The sequence below is a fragment of the Hipposideros armiger genome, unplaced genomic scaffold, assembly GCF_001890085.2.
Source record: "Hipposideros armiger isolate ML-2016 unplaced genomic scaffold, ASM189008v1 scaffold_319, whole genome shotgun sequence".
Taxonomy (NCBI): Eukaryota; Metazoa; Chordata; class Mammalia; order Chiroptera; family Hipposideridae; genus Hipposideros; species Hipposideros armiger.
Window position 1 is genome coordinate 584,556 of NW_017731669.1, and position 19,105 is coordinate 603,660.

At 39.9% G+C, this 19,105-nt stretch overlaps 2 protein-coding genes across 4 annotated transcripts in view; one reads left to right on the plus strand and one right to left on the minus strand.

Annotated features, from left to right (window-relative positions):
- Window positions 1–15,473, minus strand: part of GLUD1 (glutamate dehydrogenase 1) — a 34,390-nt gene extending 18,917 nt beyond the window's left edge. For 2 of the 3 annotated variants that reach the window (XM_019660501.1, XM_019660502.1), the window contains exon 1: window positions 14,866–15,401. In XM_019660501.1, the coding sequence (XP_019516046.1) occupies window positions 14,866–15,310 (445 nt within the window). In that variant the 5' untranslated portion in view covers window positions 15,311–15,401. Of the gene's footprint in view, window positions 1–14,865 lie in introns of all 3 variants that reach the window. The other variant, XM_019660500.1, reaches the window with a different exon arrangement.
- Window positions 15,474–15,643: 170 nt separating this feature from the next.
- The window catches only part of SHLD2 (shieldin complex subunit 2), a 76,108-nt gene continuing 72,646 nt past the window's right edge, over window positions 15,644–19,105 (plus strand). Inside the window, exon 1 of the mRNA XM_019660503.1 lies at window positions 15,644–15,724. The gene's annotated coding sequence lies outside the window, so the exon portion shown is untranslated. The remainder of the gene's footprint in view (window positions 15,725–19,105) is intronic.

Sequence of the window (19,105 nt, forward strand, 5' to 3'; positions counted from 1 at the left end):
GGGGTAGGGGTGAGACAGGAGGTGATGTATTGAGAATAGCCTTCTGACAGGTTAAAAAAGTTACAAATCGAAAATATTCACACTTTTTATATTTCACACCCTGGTTATTTCTAAGAACTCTTGATGTAGCTTATGAGGGAAAGTCAATGCCTGCTGAGTAGACACCCTGAAAGAGCTACAGAGAGAGTACTGAATTGGATTTTAAGTATTCTGAAAGCTAAGAGAAAAGACTGGTGTTGAAGTCCAGTTTTTGCTTTCTTGTAGTAGATAGTTAAGAGCATCAGAGTTCCTGGGAATTTAGAGAGGAGTAAGAACTAGTCTTGTCCTTTGGGGACTTACAAGTCAGTGGGAATTAATAGTAAGTACGATTTCACAAGACAAATATTACTTTCAAATGAATGGTTTTTACACTTTTAGGAAGGCAACTAACTCAGCGAAGGCTTTTTAAAAATTTTCTTTTACTTTTTGGTTTGGGTGATTTGGTAGCAGAGAGTTCATGAATTTTGCTTTCTGATTACAGTTATTAGCAAACGGATAGTCAACATGTTGACAGATTTAACTTCAGTATCAGATGTCTAAACAGAGGTTTAGGCTTCAAACAGGTGTACCCAGAGATCCTTACCTGTTACAATCCTCACCCACTGCTAGCCTCTTTCAACCAAGAGATGAAAGCTGAGAAAGTCATCTTTCCCAGGGATGAACAATTCCCTCCACTCCTTCTGCAAGGACGGGAGGTGGACAAGTAGATAGGCAACTCTGAGTCTTAACGCCCCTGTACTTTTATAGAAGTGACTAGGTTTTTCATAGAGGGGCCAGAGAAAGTACGTAGCTATGCCCACTGCTTTGGTTTCAGGGATCTTAGTCAATCACCCTTCTAAGTTTTGCAGGGTTAAGTCACCTTGTGTCCTCTTTAGTCCTACAGCCCATTGCTTTTCAATCCTAAGGAAGAAGGTCTGAGGGAGGCTGCTGTTTGACTGCACATTGCTTAGGGCGCCCTGACACTGTGTGTTTGTGTGATAAAGGGTATCTGGATGTAGTTGGGTACAACTTCCATTGAGAGTTACAAGAAATGGGAGATCCAGGAACTTCTCCTAATGAATTCTGGGAATAAAAGTTTTTTAGTTAGAAATATACAACATCTTATGAACTGGCAATTTGAGACAAATTCCCTAGGCATTTTTAAAAGCTAGTTTCTTATATGTTCCAGAAAATTCTATTTATATATAACGCTATGTTATGGTGACCCTGTTGCTCAGAGCTCGCACTCTTGAGCGAGATCTTAACCAACTGAGCCACTTGGCCAACCCCTATAACACTATGTTTTAAGAGAATTTTCTGTGACGTATGTGATCATGAAGAGCAAATGCTGAAGCGGAACATATTTCTTTGGCCTACTAGAAAAATAAAATGATTATATTTAGAAAAGTGAGCTGTTAGAACTATATCTTACATATAATGGGTTCTCAGAATATTTGTGGAATAAATTTGTTATTAAAATTTTAGGAATGAGAAATGACAGGTGATTATTTTTTAACATACAGAAATTATCTGTATAGTTTGTTTCCTTCCCTATTTCCTTCAGGTCTCTGTTAAAAACTTTCTTCCTTCCCAGAAGCTCTTCTTGGCCACCCTATTTGAAATAGCATTTCTTCCTCACCCCCACGTTCTAGCCTCCTCTACCTTATTTAATATTTTATCATTGACTTTATTACATATTAGTTTACTGTCTGGCTTCCCTACTATGAAGACAGACTTTGTTTTGTTTACTGCTTTAATTCCTGGTGCCTAAAACAGAAAATGGCAAGTATTAAGGCACTCAAATACACATTAAAAAATATGTATTTCTTGACTCTTGAAACTTAAGGTGGAAAAAGAAAAGGCATGGCCACTACATTTTTTGATATACATGTTAAGTTCTACACAATTCACCATAAGTGTCCATTCTTATGAAAGGACTAAAAAAGTCTAAACTGATAGGAGTTTAAACAAACAGCTTAATAAACCTTGATTTCATGGAGATAATAGTTTACTATTAATTAGTATTCCTATGACACGTAAGGAACGTTTTTCATTACTTTTTTAGAGTCTGTGGAAGTAGTCAGTAAGTTATTTTAATTTTCCTTGGTTTCTTAAAGTGGAGAGAAAAAGTTACTTTGACTTACCCAGTGCTTACAATTAATACATTCAGTGGGAAAATAAAAAATGTCTTGGAATAGTCATATTCATAAATCAGACAGCAATCCTGATTAACACTACAGGTATCCCCTGCTTTTCGAGCTACGCTGCTCCACTTTTATGAAAGATCTACCTTAGTACCCGTTTACACTAACCAAAAGAAATCTGAAGAGATTTGCGATTTTATGAAAAATAAAAAACAGCACTCAGCATTTGTTTTGCAACGAGCTATTATATAGGCAGTGTGCACCCTGGGCAGCGAGAGTGGCACTGCTTTTACTCTATGTTAGTGTTGTTTTAACTTTTATGTATTATTTGGTATGACTTAGTAGGCTATTTTTTGTGGCTGGGAAGGCTCAAACATTTTCCATATAAATTAATGGTCATTGCTTCTTCACTTTATGCCATTTTCAGCTTAGGAAAGCTCTACTTTCAGAAAGCGAGGAAAACCTGTATACTAGCTGTAGATGCGAATTAGAAACCAAACCCCTCCTGCTACAAAACAGTGTCAAACTTTTATTGCAAAAGTCCTGGGATGATGAGTCAGAAACTGTGCATGTATAACAAAAAACATGTTTCCACTGGACAGAACCCAGGAAATTCTTGTTTGTAAAGCAAAAATTTCTTTCCTAGCCACACCCATGAGAGAGCTCAACTGCCAAGACTTTGAAGAAGTAAAGTTGCATAAATTACTTCACACCACAGGCATTTTCCTGCAGACTAAGAACCAATGAAGAAGTTCCAATGAACTGAGGTGAGAAGAGCTATCAGGGATGAGTCAGGGGAATAAGCCCTGGAGCAGACCAGGGTGGGGAGGCAGAGGAACCCGGAATCAAATGCAGCCTGGGCTAAAGAAGAAACAGGCTTTTGTTTCAACATCCTAACTCATCAGTGGTACTTAAATGTTTTTACTTCTGGAAGCTGGTAGATACACCAGTACAGGGTTACTTAAATTGTTAATCTGAAAAACAAAATGTCTTAAAGTACCCCCATAAATAAAATACTCTGTAGCAATACTTGAGACAAAACAAACTCCAGTAACAAAGGAGTTACCCACACCTGAGGGAAAGCTCCCGTATTTCCCAAAAAATCTGGGGTCTAAAATCTGGGTGCATCTCATACAGTAGTTGCAGATTTCAAATGCCATAGATGGAACTGAGGACAAGGCATTATATGAAGATAGTGATTTGTCATCAGACACAGATGAGGACAAGCTAATGGTTAGGAGTTTTGACAGTGATGAGGAGTTGTATAAACTTTATGATGAATAAAACTTGAGTTCAGTAATTTTTGTAATACGTTTTTTTTTTGGGTCAAATTTTGGGCTCCAAAATTAAGGTGCGTCTTATACATGGGAGCGTCTTATACATGGGGAAATATGGTAGTTGCTCTTCCTCTGCTGGGATTGGAAACCAAAGATAATTACTAAAAATATACCACATTCCAACAGACATTAAAAAAATGATTGCAAAAAAGAAGATACTCGCCACTAAATTTACAAATTCAGCGGATTAGGAGAAATTTGTAGAATTGGGGTATTGAAGGACAAAATGATGTGACATACTTCAAAATTCTGAAAGAAAAGGAAAACTAACATTTTTGAATGCCTACTAATAAGTGTATCAATACTCAATTTGAAGACAAAGTTGTTCAATAACGCCAAATAACAGGTAATATAAACATATATATATGAAAACCAAAAAACCTTAAAATGTTTTAAAGCACAATGAAGCAAGAAGGATCATATTTGCAGTCTGAATATTCTCACTTTTTATAAGTACCTATATGAAATGTTCCTTTCATCCTTTTCTGTAGGATGGGAAGTGTGGCAGAGAAGGCTAAACGTGAGCAGGACCAATGGATCAGATGGGGGTACAGAGACAGAAAATGGAAAGAACAAAATTTTTATTCTAGAAATGCAGAAAAGTAAACTATGTGGTTTTTTGGGTTTTTTTTTTTTGGTATCCTGAAGTCTCAGCGCACTATCTGTTAGCCTCTGCTGACACTAACATTACTAATGTTTGGGAAGGAATCAACTGAGCCTTTGAACAACAGTGCTGGCAGATGTAAGAGATTCAAAAAATGGAGGTAGATACTTTCAACGAAAAGTTGGCCAAACTAGAAAGTGAATGGGTGATTACACAGGTCAAGGAACACATCTGACGGGCTGACCGAGTAATTGGTGCTTTCAGTTCACCACAGGAAACTGAAGAAACACCACCCATGACGATGTTTATTCTTTATCAAACTTGGTCAAGTTAGGGGAAGGGCTGGTGTAGAATTAAGTACCTACTACAATGGGAACTTTGAAATCATCCCTTTTATTCTCAAGAGAAATTAACTCACCATATAGTTGTTATTTTGAGCGAACTGGTATCCAGATGTTTCAGAAGAACATTCATGAAATGAAAACATCTGCAAACTATACACAGCGCAAAGCATTTCTTTGCCTTTTAACTTATTTAACAAAGTTATTCCTTACTATCCTCAAAAGTCTAACGATTGGTATACACTAAGATTTTCTAGGAGGAGTCAAAATTAAAAGCAAAACCTAGCTGAAGTTGCTATGGTGATAAGAAAACACAACAGCTTGAAAAAGAGTCAGTGAAAACCACAACTGAATAGCTTGAATTTGCTTGAATTTTTTTCCTTTTGCTAGCTGACTCAAAACCAGAAACATACAAAAAAAGCTCCTAGTGACTAAGTCACCATTGTTTCTTATGATGAATCATTAAACACTCATGATAATTCAAATGGTTTTTTTTTTTTAAAGATTTTATTGGGGAATTGGGGGAGGGGAACAGTGGTGGTGAATCAGGGAAAGGGAACAGACAAGTTGCTGTCCTTTTGTTCTTCAGTCTAGTTGTGGAGGACATCCCTTCACTGGCCCATGTTGGTATTATCATTGTGCTCTTCCTGGCTAAGGCAGTCACTCGCTAGCCATTGGACGGCAGCTCACAGAGACTCACAAAAGCTCATGCCGGCTGTTGGCCGATCATGCTGGTTGTCAGCCACTGATGGTAGCTTATGGCAGCCCACTGCAGCCTACGCCACGGCTGGCGACTCCTGGCAGCCCAGCTTCAGGTTGAGCTGTTGTTTAGCATCTTAATCTTAGCTGTAGAGGGCGCAGCGTCACTGGCCCCAGTGTGGGATCCGAACCGGGCCCTGCTGCTCAGAGCTGGCGTCCCAAGCCAACTCTTAACCAACACGCCACTTGGCTGGCCCTCAAATGGTTTTTAAAATTATGCGAACCTGGATCTTTTAATAGGGTTTGATTTATTCATCAGAAATCAAATTTCCAACTGTATTTTCTCACTTTTCAGAAACTATTTATTCAACAACCATAAGCATAGAATCCCCAGAAAACCAAAAAGCCTTAGAATTCTTAAAATTCATGCAGTAACTCTCTTGCCATTTACTTAGTAGAATCTATTTTCTCACTTAATACTAATATAATTTCCTACTTGCAATAGCATAGCACAACTTAATTAAAAATGAGAAGAGGTGGGCCGGCCGAGTGGCACATTGGTTAAGAGCTGGCTTGGGACGCAAGAGGGCCCTGGTTCGGATCCCACATATGAGGGCCAGTGACACTGCCCTCTACAGCTGAGATGCTGAACAACAGCTCAACCTGGAGCTGGGCTGCCATGAGTCGCTCCCGACGGCGTAGGCTGCAACCCCTGCTGCAGTGGGTTGCCATGGGCTACCGTGCGTAGCCAGCAGCTGCCGTCCAGAAGCCAGCGACTAATCTGCCTCGCCCGGGAAGAGCGCAATAATGGTGCCAACTTGGGCCAGTGAAGCAACGTCCTCCACAACTAGACTGAAGAACAAAACGACAGCAACTTGTCTGTTCCCCTTCCCCCAATTCCCCAGCGCTGTTCTAATTCCCCAATAAAAATAAAAAAAATAAAAATAAATGAGGAGAGGAGACAAACAGTGAGAAACCCATCAGCAAGTAATGATCATGTAAAATACTAAAAGTCTCCCATAAAAATTCATTCAGCAATGGGAAGGAACATTTCATACAGGTGCTAAGCAAAATCATATACTTTGTTTCTGACAGTAACCATGTATTGTTCTATATAAGACAGGGAAACAAATACACGGTATGTGTTTTAATCCATTATCAAAATCTTTATTTTAAGCCATTTGAAGAGACAAACTTAAGTTTATGGGAAACAAATACTGATGTTTGAAAAATGAAATGGAAAATACTGCATTTCTTCTTTCCATTAAAATATTAAAATTATATAGCGTATGTATATGTTTTCATCAAAATCTAAATACAGAAAAAGCTGATCTCCCCTGATTACACTTGTGACTGCAGTCTTCTCCTTCAGGGTGACCACTCTTAGCAACCTAAATGTATATGTATCCTTCCAAATCATTTCCCTGCATTTATGTACATACGTATCTACAGAAATGTAGCTTTGTTTTGTGCTTAAGTATTTAACTAACTGCACAATAAATGGAAGAAAGACTATACATTTAAAGGGAGCTCTTGTTCATTTTTTAATAGATTCCTTATTCTGATAATTCTAAGAGTAAACTTAATCATACCATACCAAACAGGCCTTGGAAATGATGCTAGTTAAATCAGTGAATATGAAGTTGGATAACATTTAGCAAAAGATTAACAGAAGCTTGCTATAAAAAGGTTCAAAGGGGTAATGACTTGAAATTTCAGATATCCAGTTACATATAAATTATTTACAAGTCTAAGTGACATTTGAGATGGATCTTAAGAGAGGAAGAGAAGAATTATAGAGACAGATAATGTATGGACAGGCACCAGGCAGGGACTGTACCGTGCAAGGGTAAGACTGAGAAAGTATATGCCTATATTTCCAAATTGCTTAAGGATCACTGTAAACCAGATTTCCTTTATTTTCAAAACCCACTCCTTTTCTAATAACACTTTTCTATCCCTGATACCATTTTTTCTTCCAGTGTCTCAGGCTAGAAATCTGAGTTACCTTATGACTCTTCTCTTCATTCTATATATTCTACCTGTTGTGTAATACTATCCTTTCTTCAAAATGTTTTATCTGCCCTTTACTTTTAATTTCCTCTATTACCTATTACTTCAGTCTCAGTTGTGCTGCTGCACAGCTTTTTGTGCTCTCCTAGGTTTATCATTATCCATCCAACAAACCTCAAAGGAAAACTTTCTGCTCACTTTTCTGACACCAAACGTGTGGGTTTTCCACATCAAGCAATTCTCTAGTTATCTGTGAACACCAATTGGGTGTTCTGCAATTTAATTCAATTCTGACACTGACTACCTAGAGTTAGTGTAGACCCCACAGTTTAAGGGCTCAGTCCCACATTTGAGTCAGAAATATTGAGTGCCCAGGGTACCCACACTTCTGCCCAACTTGGCTACAATTGAAGGCTCCCACAACCCCCTCCTCAGGTTTGATAATTTCCTATAATGGCTCACAGAACTCAGGGAATCATTTATGTTTACTGGTTTATTAAAGGGTTTGAGTGTCCAGGAAATTGGGGCATGCGATCCTCCTGGTACCTGAATGCGTCCTGGGAAGCTCTCCAAACACAGTAATTCAGGCATTTTTATGAAGGCTTTCTCACATAGACATGATGGATTATTAACTTAACCAATCTCCAGCCCTCTCCCCTCTCTGGAGGATAGGGGAGCGGGGTTGAAAGTTCCAAGCTTCTAATCATGGCTTTCTTTCTGGTGACCGGCCGCCATCTTGGATCTTTACAGGAGCCCATGAAGAGTTGCCTCATTAGATCAAAAGATATTTCTATCACCCAGGAAATTCCAAGAGATTTAGGAACTCGGTGTAAGATGCTATCATCCCCTATAACTCTGGAAATTACAGGGTTTTAGAAGCTCTGCATTAGGAACTGGAGTCAAAGACCAAATATTAGAACAAAGGATACTCCTAGCGCCCCCCCCCCATTACTCAGGAATCACAAGGATTTTAGCTCTGTTAGGAAGGGAGGGGGTGGTGCAAGAGGCCAAATAAATATCTATTATGTCACAAAACCTTACTTCTCACTATTTACAAACATACACCCTGTCCCCAGGACCCCATCACACACAGCTCTGTCTCCTGCCCTCTCTTCTCTCTTAATGACCTTTCCCCTAGTCAGCTCTTATACAGCCTTCCCTACTTCCAGAACAGGACCTGTTCCCTGGTATCTTCTTTGAACTGCTATTGCAGCAACATATTGTTTGGTGTGTTACCAACTTGTCATTTATTGACAATTTTTGGAAAAGGAAAATAGAGAAACAGAATATGGAGCTTAAAGCAAGGACAGAAGAGATTTTGGATTCTGCTCTACGTTGGGGAAACCAATGAAAAACCATTTCAAAAACAAAACAAAACTGCTTTTAAAAAATAACTCTTAAGGATAGTTCCCCAGCACAGAGCATGGTACCTAACAGAGTAGACAATTAAAAGACATACTGTGAACACATTAATTATCAGAAATCCTCATGAACTAAACAATGTTCTTTAAGCATAAAGTTTAAAAACTCTTGTTTGCAGGGGAGAAAAACTGATTTGGAATATAGTCTATAGTTTGTAATGAACATAGTCCTTATTGAGTAAGCCCCTAACATGGGTACTACTACCCTTGATTATTTCTTTGCTGTTTCTCTCTTGGTAAAAGGGGTTAAAAAAGAATTCATGTAAGTCTTAAGGCCCAATATGTACAAAATGCTTTTTTTAAAGGCCTATGTTGACATATTTGTGATAATGATTAAAGGCAAAAGGAAACATATTACTGACCACCTTTATAATTTTCATTTGTGTTATGTTCACATTTTTCTCTAGCCAAGAAGCAATTTGGAAAAATTTGGTCTCACAGACTTTCTCCAAAAATAATCAGGAGAAATAATAGCAATTCTTGATAAACAAAGACTTTTCTTAGTTTTTAAGGAAGTGACACTGGAAGAAAGCCATTTTAAAATGTTTCTATTGAAAAATAGATACACATAGTGACGCTTTGGTAGAGAAATGTGTTGTTTTGGCTACATAATAAACACCAAAGATCTTCAAATCTCTTTCAATGGGAAACTCTTTAAAATGTTATTTTATTGACTAAATAATTAGAATGGGCCTCTAAAGATATCATCTATGAATGAGATTTATGTGCACAGTTGTTTGAATATGCACTTATTTTCTGGAAAGAAGGTAGGTCTTCTAAGCTTTTAACAAATTTCCAATGATCCAAAGTGTTAGGAACCATTGTGTCAGTGTCATGACTTGATTCTCAATCAGTGCTTACCCTGAGATACAATTTGTAACTTTTTACATGAATAAATCCCAGACAATAATGATCAAGAAAGTGGGTGTTGGAATCAGAGGGCTGGAGTCTGATCCACTGCTTACTAGCTGTGTATCCTGCCAAAAGAGGCTTCACTCTTCAGCCTTAGTGTCAGCATTTAAAAATGAGGACAACAGTTATTTCATAAGGTTGTTATGAGAAACAAAAGTGACGATGCATGAAAAGCTCTTAACAAAATGCCTGGTGTACACCTAGGGCTCAGTAAATGCTAACTGGCACTGTACCCCTTGCTTTGTGAAAGCAGAATCTCCCAGATATCACTGCATTTGTGAAAGGCAATTAAAAAGGTCTGAGTAGCCCTCTCCCACCCAGGTGGTTGTCTTGCCCTTCATAACATCTTTCCTGCCTTATCAACAGTATGTCACACAATTCAGTCTTGATGGTGAGAACTTCAATCTCCATTAATTTTTGCTTCTGGAAAGGGGAAAATATTGATTTATCTGGATAACTAGCCCAGTTTTAGATAACAGTTTTGGATTTAAGATTATTCATTATTTTGTCAGGAAGGACTGGGGGTAGAGCTGCATCACTTTTCATTTTGTAACTTACATTGCTATTTGAATATTCAAATCATACATATGTATTTTAACTGGGGTTTCTTGGGTAGAGCAATCAAGGGCCATTTATGAGTCGATGTTCTACATTAAATTAGAGGCTTTTTTCTTTATTATTTATATTATGAAAACCTAATTATGCAAAATAAATAGAAAAAAAAAAACCAACTAGAAGTCTCATGTCAGAGACTACTGCTTAGGAAATTTTTAACATCCAAAAGTTATTTTTAGTCTTCATTGGTTCCTGGCAGAACCCTCAGTATCTTTAACATAATTGGACAAAAACAAACAAACAAAAAACAACAGTGCTAAACCCAATTTTTTCCCACTATAAGCCAGAAAGTTCATGTTCAATTTTTATTTCTTGTACTTAAAATTTCAACACTGCCAGTTTTATTGGAGTTTAATACAAAAACTGGTGTTTGTTCTCCAATTTTTGATGCCCCAATTCCTGCAAAGTGTACTTTGCATAGTAAGTGAGCAGTAAGTGTTTGTCTTCCTGCACATGGGGTTTTTACTGCGAAAGCAAACTAGCTAGATGGATTCACACAAAGCAATGGAGAGATTGAATGACAATCTGATGTAGGTCTCCACCATTATCTTAGCTTTTCCTTCCTTAGTATATTTGGCAGGGGTGAAGGGTGTTTAGAGGTATTTGGCTTCCGTTTTTGTCCCATTTTTTTTTTCTGAAGTATAATCGCAACACAGTTCCTTATTTAATTAAAAAGTATTATAAACAACTGTAACAATAAAACCTCAGGGCTAGGGGATAGAAGACATACAAATTACCTGTCATCTAACTGAACTTTCAGATTGAGTTAATCCTAAATTTAATTTACCTACAAAGTCTACATTTTATCTTGTGGCAGAAGATGCAGATACACACTCACACTTTAGGAAGTGTGAGTTTATAAAGTTACCCAAATGTTGTTGGTTGTCAATTCAGCATAGAGAAGTCAGACATTTTTCTTTTCAATGAAGACATATCAGTACGAATTTCTGCAGTTTTTTCCAAAGCACTACCATGCACCAACACGATTATATCCCAGAGGTTGAGGGGGACTAATACTGCATTATCTCCAAGCCTTAGCTGCCCAAGACAAGAACAAAGACCACCTACCTCCTATTGCTTCTTTTTGCATTTTGGCTTTTAAAAAACAAATCAATGTGTTAACAGAGTACACTTTTTTTTTTTTTGGTACTGATATTTGTATTTAAATAAAAGATTTAGGGACATCCCAATTTGGGTACCCCCCTCTCGTAAGAGAGCTGTGCTTTCGCTTCAATAAAAATCTTTGCTCTAAAAAATAAATAAATAAAAGATTTAGAGTTAATGTATCAGAGGATTCCATTTACAACCCATCAACTCTATTTAAATTATGATAATTTTAGAAAATTCTATGATAGGCAGAGTTAGTCACAGGGAATTTCGACTTAATAGTTTTAATAGAAGACAAGGGGTGGGGAGTGGTCAGGCTGGAAGAGAAAGTTCAATTGCTCCTACAGCAATGAATTGCTATTATCAATCTGTTCTTTCCCCTCAAATGGACTTTCAAATGATAAGCTTCCTTCTAAAAAGTTAGATTGGTCTCAGGCAGAACCATAATTTAGTCTGAGAAAGTTAACAAAACAATTACGGATGTTTTCAAACACATAAATAAGAGCTTTTGAAAAAAATCTAAATAAAAGCAGAAATTCCCACAATGTTCATCTTTGCTGAAAATATTAAGGACTCCCTTAAAATGTCCCTTCAAAGTCTGCTGCACACTTTTGCAAATTAGATGCAAATCTAATGGATTCAGTTAAATATGGTCTATGGCAGGGGTCGGAAGAGCTGCCAGGGGTCAGCAAACTGTGGCTTGTGAGCCACATGCGGCCTTTTGGGTATGTACATGTGGCTCTGAAGTAAAACTGAAAATAAAATAAAACTATCATAGTTTAATTTATAAAATTTTTAAAGGATATTATTCTCATAATGGTGATTATGCAAAAATATATTTATGGTTCTTGAATAATTTTTAAATTGTTGTGAGGGAAAGGATCGGCTCTTCCAGGGGTCAGCAAACTTGAGACAGAACGTACCCAAAGAGCCGCATGTGGCTCTTGAGCCGCAGTTTGCTGATCCCTGGTCTGTGGGAAAAGAGAAGCACAAAAACAATATGTATTATTAAATATTTACCTGGTATAAAGTACACATTGGCCCCCCTCAGGTCCTAAAACCACCTGTTTCCCTTACAGTGATTGTAATTGGATTGTTGCTTTGCTTCAACCTTGTGAATTTTATTTCAGAAAACTCAGGTATAAGGTCACACTCTTGAGGAAAGATTAGATACAGAAAGCTGAGGGTTGGGAAAAGGATAAAGAGGAACAGACAAGTTGTTGTTATTTTGCAAAGAACACTGGTAGAGAAGGCAGTTGAGTAAAGGTGGGGAGAGAAAAGTGTGCTAAAGTATGCTAAAGTATGCTTAAGGTATGCTTAAAGTATGCTTTCAGAAGAAAAAACTCAGTGAAGGGTATAGGGATTATCCAAAGCATCTTTTAAAATCTCAATTACCTAATATATTCTGTATTTCTAAGACCAAAGTAAAACCAAGGAGGTTAACAACTTTCTTATAAGTCAAAAAAAGCTTTAAGTGTTTAAGTTCCTTTTAAAATATACATTCCCTGCAATCAGACAATGATGATAAATGGGTAGGAAGATCCTAAGTGTCATGAAAGCAAAGCATGGAAGTCTACAGTATCCAAATTTTTGCTCATCATCCCTTTAGCATACTGTTGACTATCTTAAGCATGCTCAAATATTTTTGAGGGCTTTCATAGCTTTACAATCCCCGGCCCCTCCTATTCTCCAGTCTTTTGAATTCCTAAAGAGAATAAACCTATCACTTTATATAAAGAAGCCAATTTTCATTTATATTATCTTGCAATGCTTGCTACTATTAGCTGCAATTCAGTTTCTGTTTATATGCTGAGAGTTAACAGTACTTTCAATAGCATGCCTTCTTGTAAATGGGATAATCTAACAGAATTGTATATTACATTCTAGTACAAGATTCTAGTACTGAGTCTACAATAACAGTGCTTCAGGATGGCTGATGCAATTTGTTGCTAGGTTCAATATTTTGGTATTAAAACTGCTGTGGCAACAAGACGAAGAGGACTGACAAAACTATGGTAAACTTTAGTGAGTTTGTCGAGTTGTGATTTATAAAGATAGGAGAGGGCTTGGCATATAAAGAATATAAAGAACGTCCAACTAAATCAGACCCTGCAGAAAAAAACAAATATACTAGTTTATTCATCTTTTAAGCGAGTGGAAAATACTGCTAACAAGATAGTAACACGAACTTTACATCCATTTTAAAGAATGATTGCAATTTAGTATTTGCTAACTTTGCTTCTTCCTCCAATATCCTTGTTTGCTTTTCTTGTGATTCTGAACTTGTACTCTTGTTTTAGAGAATAAGGGAGTGGCAGGAATAAGGAAGGGGATGTAGGAGATGGACAATGTACATTTTATATAATTTTGGAGCTGGAAAGGGAAATTAGAGGTCAAAATGACTCAAACAGTTTTAGAAGAGGAAACAGCTAGATGATAATTAGGCTCTAAAGGTTTGTACAAGAGGGTGGGGTCAATGTGAATTTAGCAAGTAAATCATTAAACAGTTTGAAGCCACCTTTGTTCCCCGATGAGAATGCCAGCAGAGCTCAATTTTTTCTGGTAGAGAGATTTCCAAAAATTATCCTTATAAGTCAGTTGGTATAATAGAACCCTGTATCAGGCTTACAGAGACAAAGGGCACAGCCCTAAAGCCTCTGTGAAACCTCCAGCAAGCCTCTTCACCTCCCTTTCTATTATTGTATTTTAGGTTACTTTTAAGCACCTTGAAAGATGTATTGTGCAATTTATTGGAGGAAAAAAAAAAAGCTTTAATTTGCTCAAAGAAAGCAACCCGAATGCAGAAGCCAAATCAACATTCAAAAACTTAAACTACGTACACAACTTACTTGGTGGTTACCAAATCGTAACCGACTCAACTCCTTTCTCCTCGTACTTATCTTTTCCACAAGCTCAAATCTGGAGTTAGCCCGACCGGCACACACCCCCGGGGCTATTTCATTCCATTGGCTGGCAGGCCATTCTGCAGTCTACACCCTTTAGATTTACTGTCAGGACGCCCAGTGTTTATTTGTTAGAGATGTTACACTGCTCAGGTATTATTATTATTTTGTGCGAAAAAGACGCTATCAGGATAGAAAAATAACTTAAAAGATCAAAGCGTAACTAGTGAATTCACTTGGTTAATAAGACTGTCTAGATTTCAAACCTAGAAGACAATTTTGTATGTTCCTGTATCATCTGTCACTGATGTAAAAAAGTGAAAACAATCAGAAAATAGGTACTTCATAGTTTGCATTCGGGTCAGTCTTAGAAGCCCACAAAAACTTGCAAGAGGCACCGATGGGCCGGTTATTCTCTTTTTTAGATGTGCATTTCGTCAGGACCCACCTTGTATGTCACACACACTAGGATCCAAAGAGCGGTGCAGTGTCTATTCTGCACACAGCATCAACATAGGCAGAAATCCAGATGATGCCTGACGGGGGAGGGAGGCAGGACCAACATTGTGGTGGGTTGGTTAAGGCGAAAAAAATCACTAATTCACGCAAGCCTGACACAAACGAGGCCGGGGCTGGCATGAGGACGTGGGGGAGGGGCTAGTGCCCGCCCGGCTGGGCCGAGCTGTGGCCCCGGGGCTGGCAGGAGGCCGGGCCGCGGGGAAGGGCGCGAGGGGTTCGGGTCAGGGCTCACCTCCCTTGCAGGGCGTGCGGTGCTGGCTGTGCTGGGCCCGGTAGCCCTCGATGACCTCCCAGGAGCCGTCGTCGCGCCGGATGGGGAAGGACAGGCTCAGCACATGGTTGCAGGGCTTGATGATCCGCAGGATGCCGCGCACCCGGTTCCGCTTCTGCTCCTCACTCTCCCGGGTCTTGAGGTCCTCCACCAGCTTGTCCTCCACGATGCTGGCACCGCGGTCAAAGAAGCCCTCCACCATCTTGAAGAAGTTGGGGTCGTCTTCGCGGTCGGCCGTCGCCTCGCTGTAGTGTCGCCGAGAGGACAGCGCGAGCCCTGGCTGCAGGGCGGCGGCAGGCTGTCCGCGGGCCCGGCCCAGCAGCGCGGCCGAGTCGGCCGCCGCCGAGCCTAGGGCGGCGGGCCCCACGCGGGACAGCAGCAGCGCTTCGCCCAGGCAGCGGTACATGGCGGCGGGGCGGAGGCCGCGAAACAGAAGCGCTTTAGGAGGCTTTGGAACGGAGGGAGGGAGGAAGGGCCCGGCGCGGGCTGCCCTTTTAAGCCGCAGCTTCCTGCCTTAGTAGCTGTCCCCTCCCCTCCGGCGCTCGCCGCCTAACCAGGAGGACCGACTTTGGGGCTGTGGGCCAACCTCGCCGGTGAATGGCAGGGCGGGGGGGGGGCGCGTACCGCCCAGGGCCGGGCCTCCGCCTCCGCCTTGGCCTCGCCTGGCCTCCCAGACGGCGGCGCGTGCCGGCTGGGGCGCGCAGGGGCGCGCAGGGGCGCGCGCGCGCGAGGGGCGGCCCACCGCGCATGCTCGTGGTGCCGCGGGGCGGGGCGAGGGCCCCCGCAGGCTGACTGAATCTGCTGGGAGGTGGTGTCTCAGGTCTGTGCTCAGCCCGGGCCTTGCGGGGGAGACGGGGGTGTGGGGGTGCTTTCTGGGGGAGGGGGCCTTAATGGGGAGAGGGTCTGCCCGGGGAAGGCGCGTGCCTGCCTCTGGAGGGCGCTGAGACGCAGGTCTGGGGATTGCGCCCGGATGAAGGTGGTGCGGTCTGGCGGCGGGCCCGGGGACTGAGTAATGGGTGTCCCTCCTTTCCTCTGTCGGGCGGGGCGGCCATCCTGCCACCCCCTGGGCTACTCTTACGGCAGTCCTGAAGCGAGCCGGAGAAGCAGCGATTGAAGGCCGGCTACGGGCTTGGCTGTTTGCACCAGGACTGCGGAGCACTTAATGTCATCCTGAGTTGGATTTTTGAGGTGGCTTGCAGAAACTGGAAAAGAGACAGCCTGGGAGCTGGGGAATCCCTTATGGACTGTTTTTTACCACTTTCAATTTTTAATTTTGTCCCTTTCAACCACTCAGTGATGTTGAGATAAAATAGTTATGTAAATCACTGTTGTAGCTTTATAAAATTTACTGATTGTGCTTCCCCTTTGTGGACAAGAATAGTGCTGTAATACATCATAAATTCCTAACTGGGTAGGTCATGGTGGGTAGTCATGCCCCAGGCATATAACTTTTTAGTAAAAGGCTTACTTACCTTTGCCTTAAGCAAGCCCTGCCCTTCGTTTCTGTGCATCTAGGTTAACACACCTTTGAAATGCCTCTTTTCAGACCCCCTGTTTCTAAATGGAACACAGAATCTGAACTCCCCTCCTTGCTTTCTCCCACTCTTGTGTAACCTTTCTTACTTTCGTTTTTTAATTCCAAATGCATAAAAGAAAACTGCAAAACCGTTATTCTCAGGAGTGTTTGAGATTTTGCTTCCTGGCAATTGTCATCATTCTTTTTGGCTCAAATAAACTCTTAAATTCTCTTCAGGTTTGGACATTTCTTATGTTGACAGAAATATGCTCTTGAAATAGTCTACAAACAAAGACACTATAGAAATGCAGTAATACTCTAGGAAATTCTCAGTAATGTATATATTAAATGGTCCAGGGCAGGATTTGTAAACATGAAGTAAACTTGAAGTACTTACGCATACTTGATGAGAAATGCTGACGTTCTATACTCCGAATGGTAAGTTTGATGCTTGTAAAGTCTAATGTCTCTGTCTTTAAGACACGCTACCAAAGGCCACATTATCAGCTTTAGTGGTTCCAATGTACTTTGGTGATTTTTGTCCCGTTTTTTATAAATTGCATTTAATTAAATTAACTCATAAGAGAGAACTTGAATTCAATAAAATACTTAAGTGAATGGACAAAGATAAAAAAATCAAGTCCAAAGTTGAGTTATATCTATTTGTCAGGAAATTCCTTCAGAAGGTGAGGTTAACATTTTGTTGCTATTCTGTTTTAACTAGCAAACACTTTGCCTTAGGATATGTTTATTTCATATCCTGTATTTTATTTCCCTTCAGATGTCTTCTAAGCTGGATGCATGATAATTAAAATGCACAAGAACAAGTTGCTTGGTTTCTGTCAGGCACTGAGTAAATGTTTTGACGTGTCATTCCTTCCAGTAACTGTACATGACTATCAGAAGAATGGTATATTAGCTTCATAGGGCTGCTGCAACAAATTACCACAAACATGGTGGCTTGAAACAATAGAAATCTACCATCACAATTTTGGAGGCCAGAAGTCCAAAATTAAGGTGTCAGCAGGGCTGAGCTCCGGAGGGCTCAAGGGAAGATCCTTCCTTGTCTCCTCTAGTTTCTGGTGGCTTCAGATATCCTTTAGCATGTAGCTGCATAACTTTAACCTTTGCCTCTGCCTGTGTCTCTCCTGTGGGTGTCTCTTATAAGGACGATACTTTGGTGGTTTTAAAAGCCAACTTTTTGACCTGCAGGATTACTTTGCTTCCTGACATTCACTTCACTCATCTATTAGAATATGGAAGAGAATGTTCTTAATTCTCATAATATTCTGCAAAGTATAAGGTGACAATCTAGATCAATTAAATTACATTACTTTATCTCGGTATATTCTGAAAGCAAAAAAGGTGGAGCTGATATTTTACCTTATTTGCTAGATAAATAATAGTCATTTATATTTGTATTGTGGTTTTCAGTGAAAAATATCTTCTGAACTGAATCCCGAATTTACTTTTCACTTGATAATTATCATTTACATTGCACCCCCCCCAAAAAAAACCTTAAAGTTTCAGAATAAAGTAATTGGAGTCAGTAAACATGTGGATATCTTTTTCTCTTCAGATGGAATTCCTTGGTAGTTTTGAGGACAGTGGTTTAAAAGCGTAGTTTTATTGCCCTTGTTTATCTCTTTCTTGATAACCATTGCCTTCAGAAAAATAAATGTTTAACTTGCTTCTTCCAAGTCTTGTTCATCTGAATTCAAGAAGGTGGAAGGGCTATGGAAGGAGTGAGGAAATTATTTTTAATTGGGAGTCTCCTATGTGTAGATATCTCACAAAATGGCTCTACAAGAACCATATAAAATAGATGTTTTTATTTATTTTTTTTTTTAGCTGAGCCATCCTGCCACCTGTTGGCAGCTCAGCGGCAGCTCAGCTCAAGGCCAGGAATCGAACCGCTAAATTGCGTAGAGCTCGCACTCTTGAGTGAGCTCTTAACCAACTGAGCCACTCTGCCAGTCGCCTAGATGTTTTTATTTTAAAACTCTTCATTGTGTTTTAAAATTATATACATGTTGTAAAAAAAAAATTTAAACCATACAGATAGGTTTTTTAGAAAACAGTGAAATTATCCCCAGCCCCCATTTTGGGAGTAGTTGGAGTGTTTCTTTTCACACTAAAGCAGGTAATATTCCAATTCCTGATTTAGCAGAAGAGGGGGACCGAGACTGACAGAGACCAAGTAACTTGATGATCACCTAGCTGGTCAATAGCTGGTTAAGATTCAAACCCATGTACAGTAAGTCCCTGACTTACGAACATTCGAGTTGTGAAGTTTCACAGATACGAGTGGACCTCGCGTTACAAACATTCATAGATGCGAACAAATCGCGGAAGTATTGGATTGTCGGAAAAGTCATGATGCATTTTTGCAATGAAAACCAAAAAATACGTCATGACTTTTCTGACAACCCAATAGCTCACGTGTGTGCTCTTGTCAGTTCACTCAAAGCAATCCCCTATATGCCAGTTGTACTGTACTGTAACACCATTTTAAGGTAACTGTAAAAGTAAGAATAGTTTATTTACAGTACTTTTGTGTGTGTGTGTTTACCGTATTTGCCGGTGTATAAGACGATTTTTTGGCCCTGAAAAATATGCCTCCAAGTGGGGGGTCGTCTTATATGCCAGGTACACTTCAGATAGACTGCCCATAGTGCTTGCCCC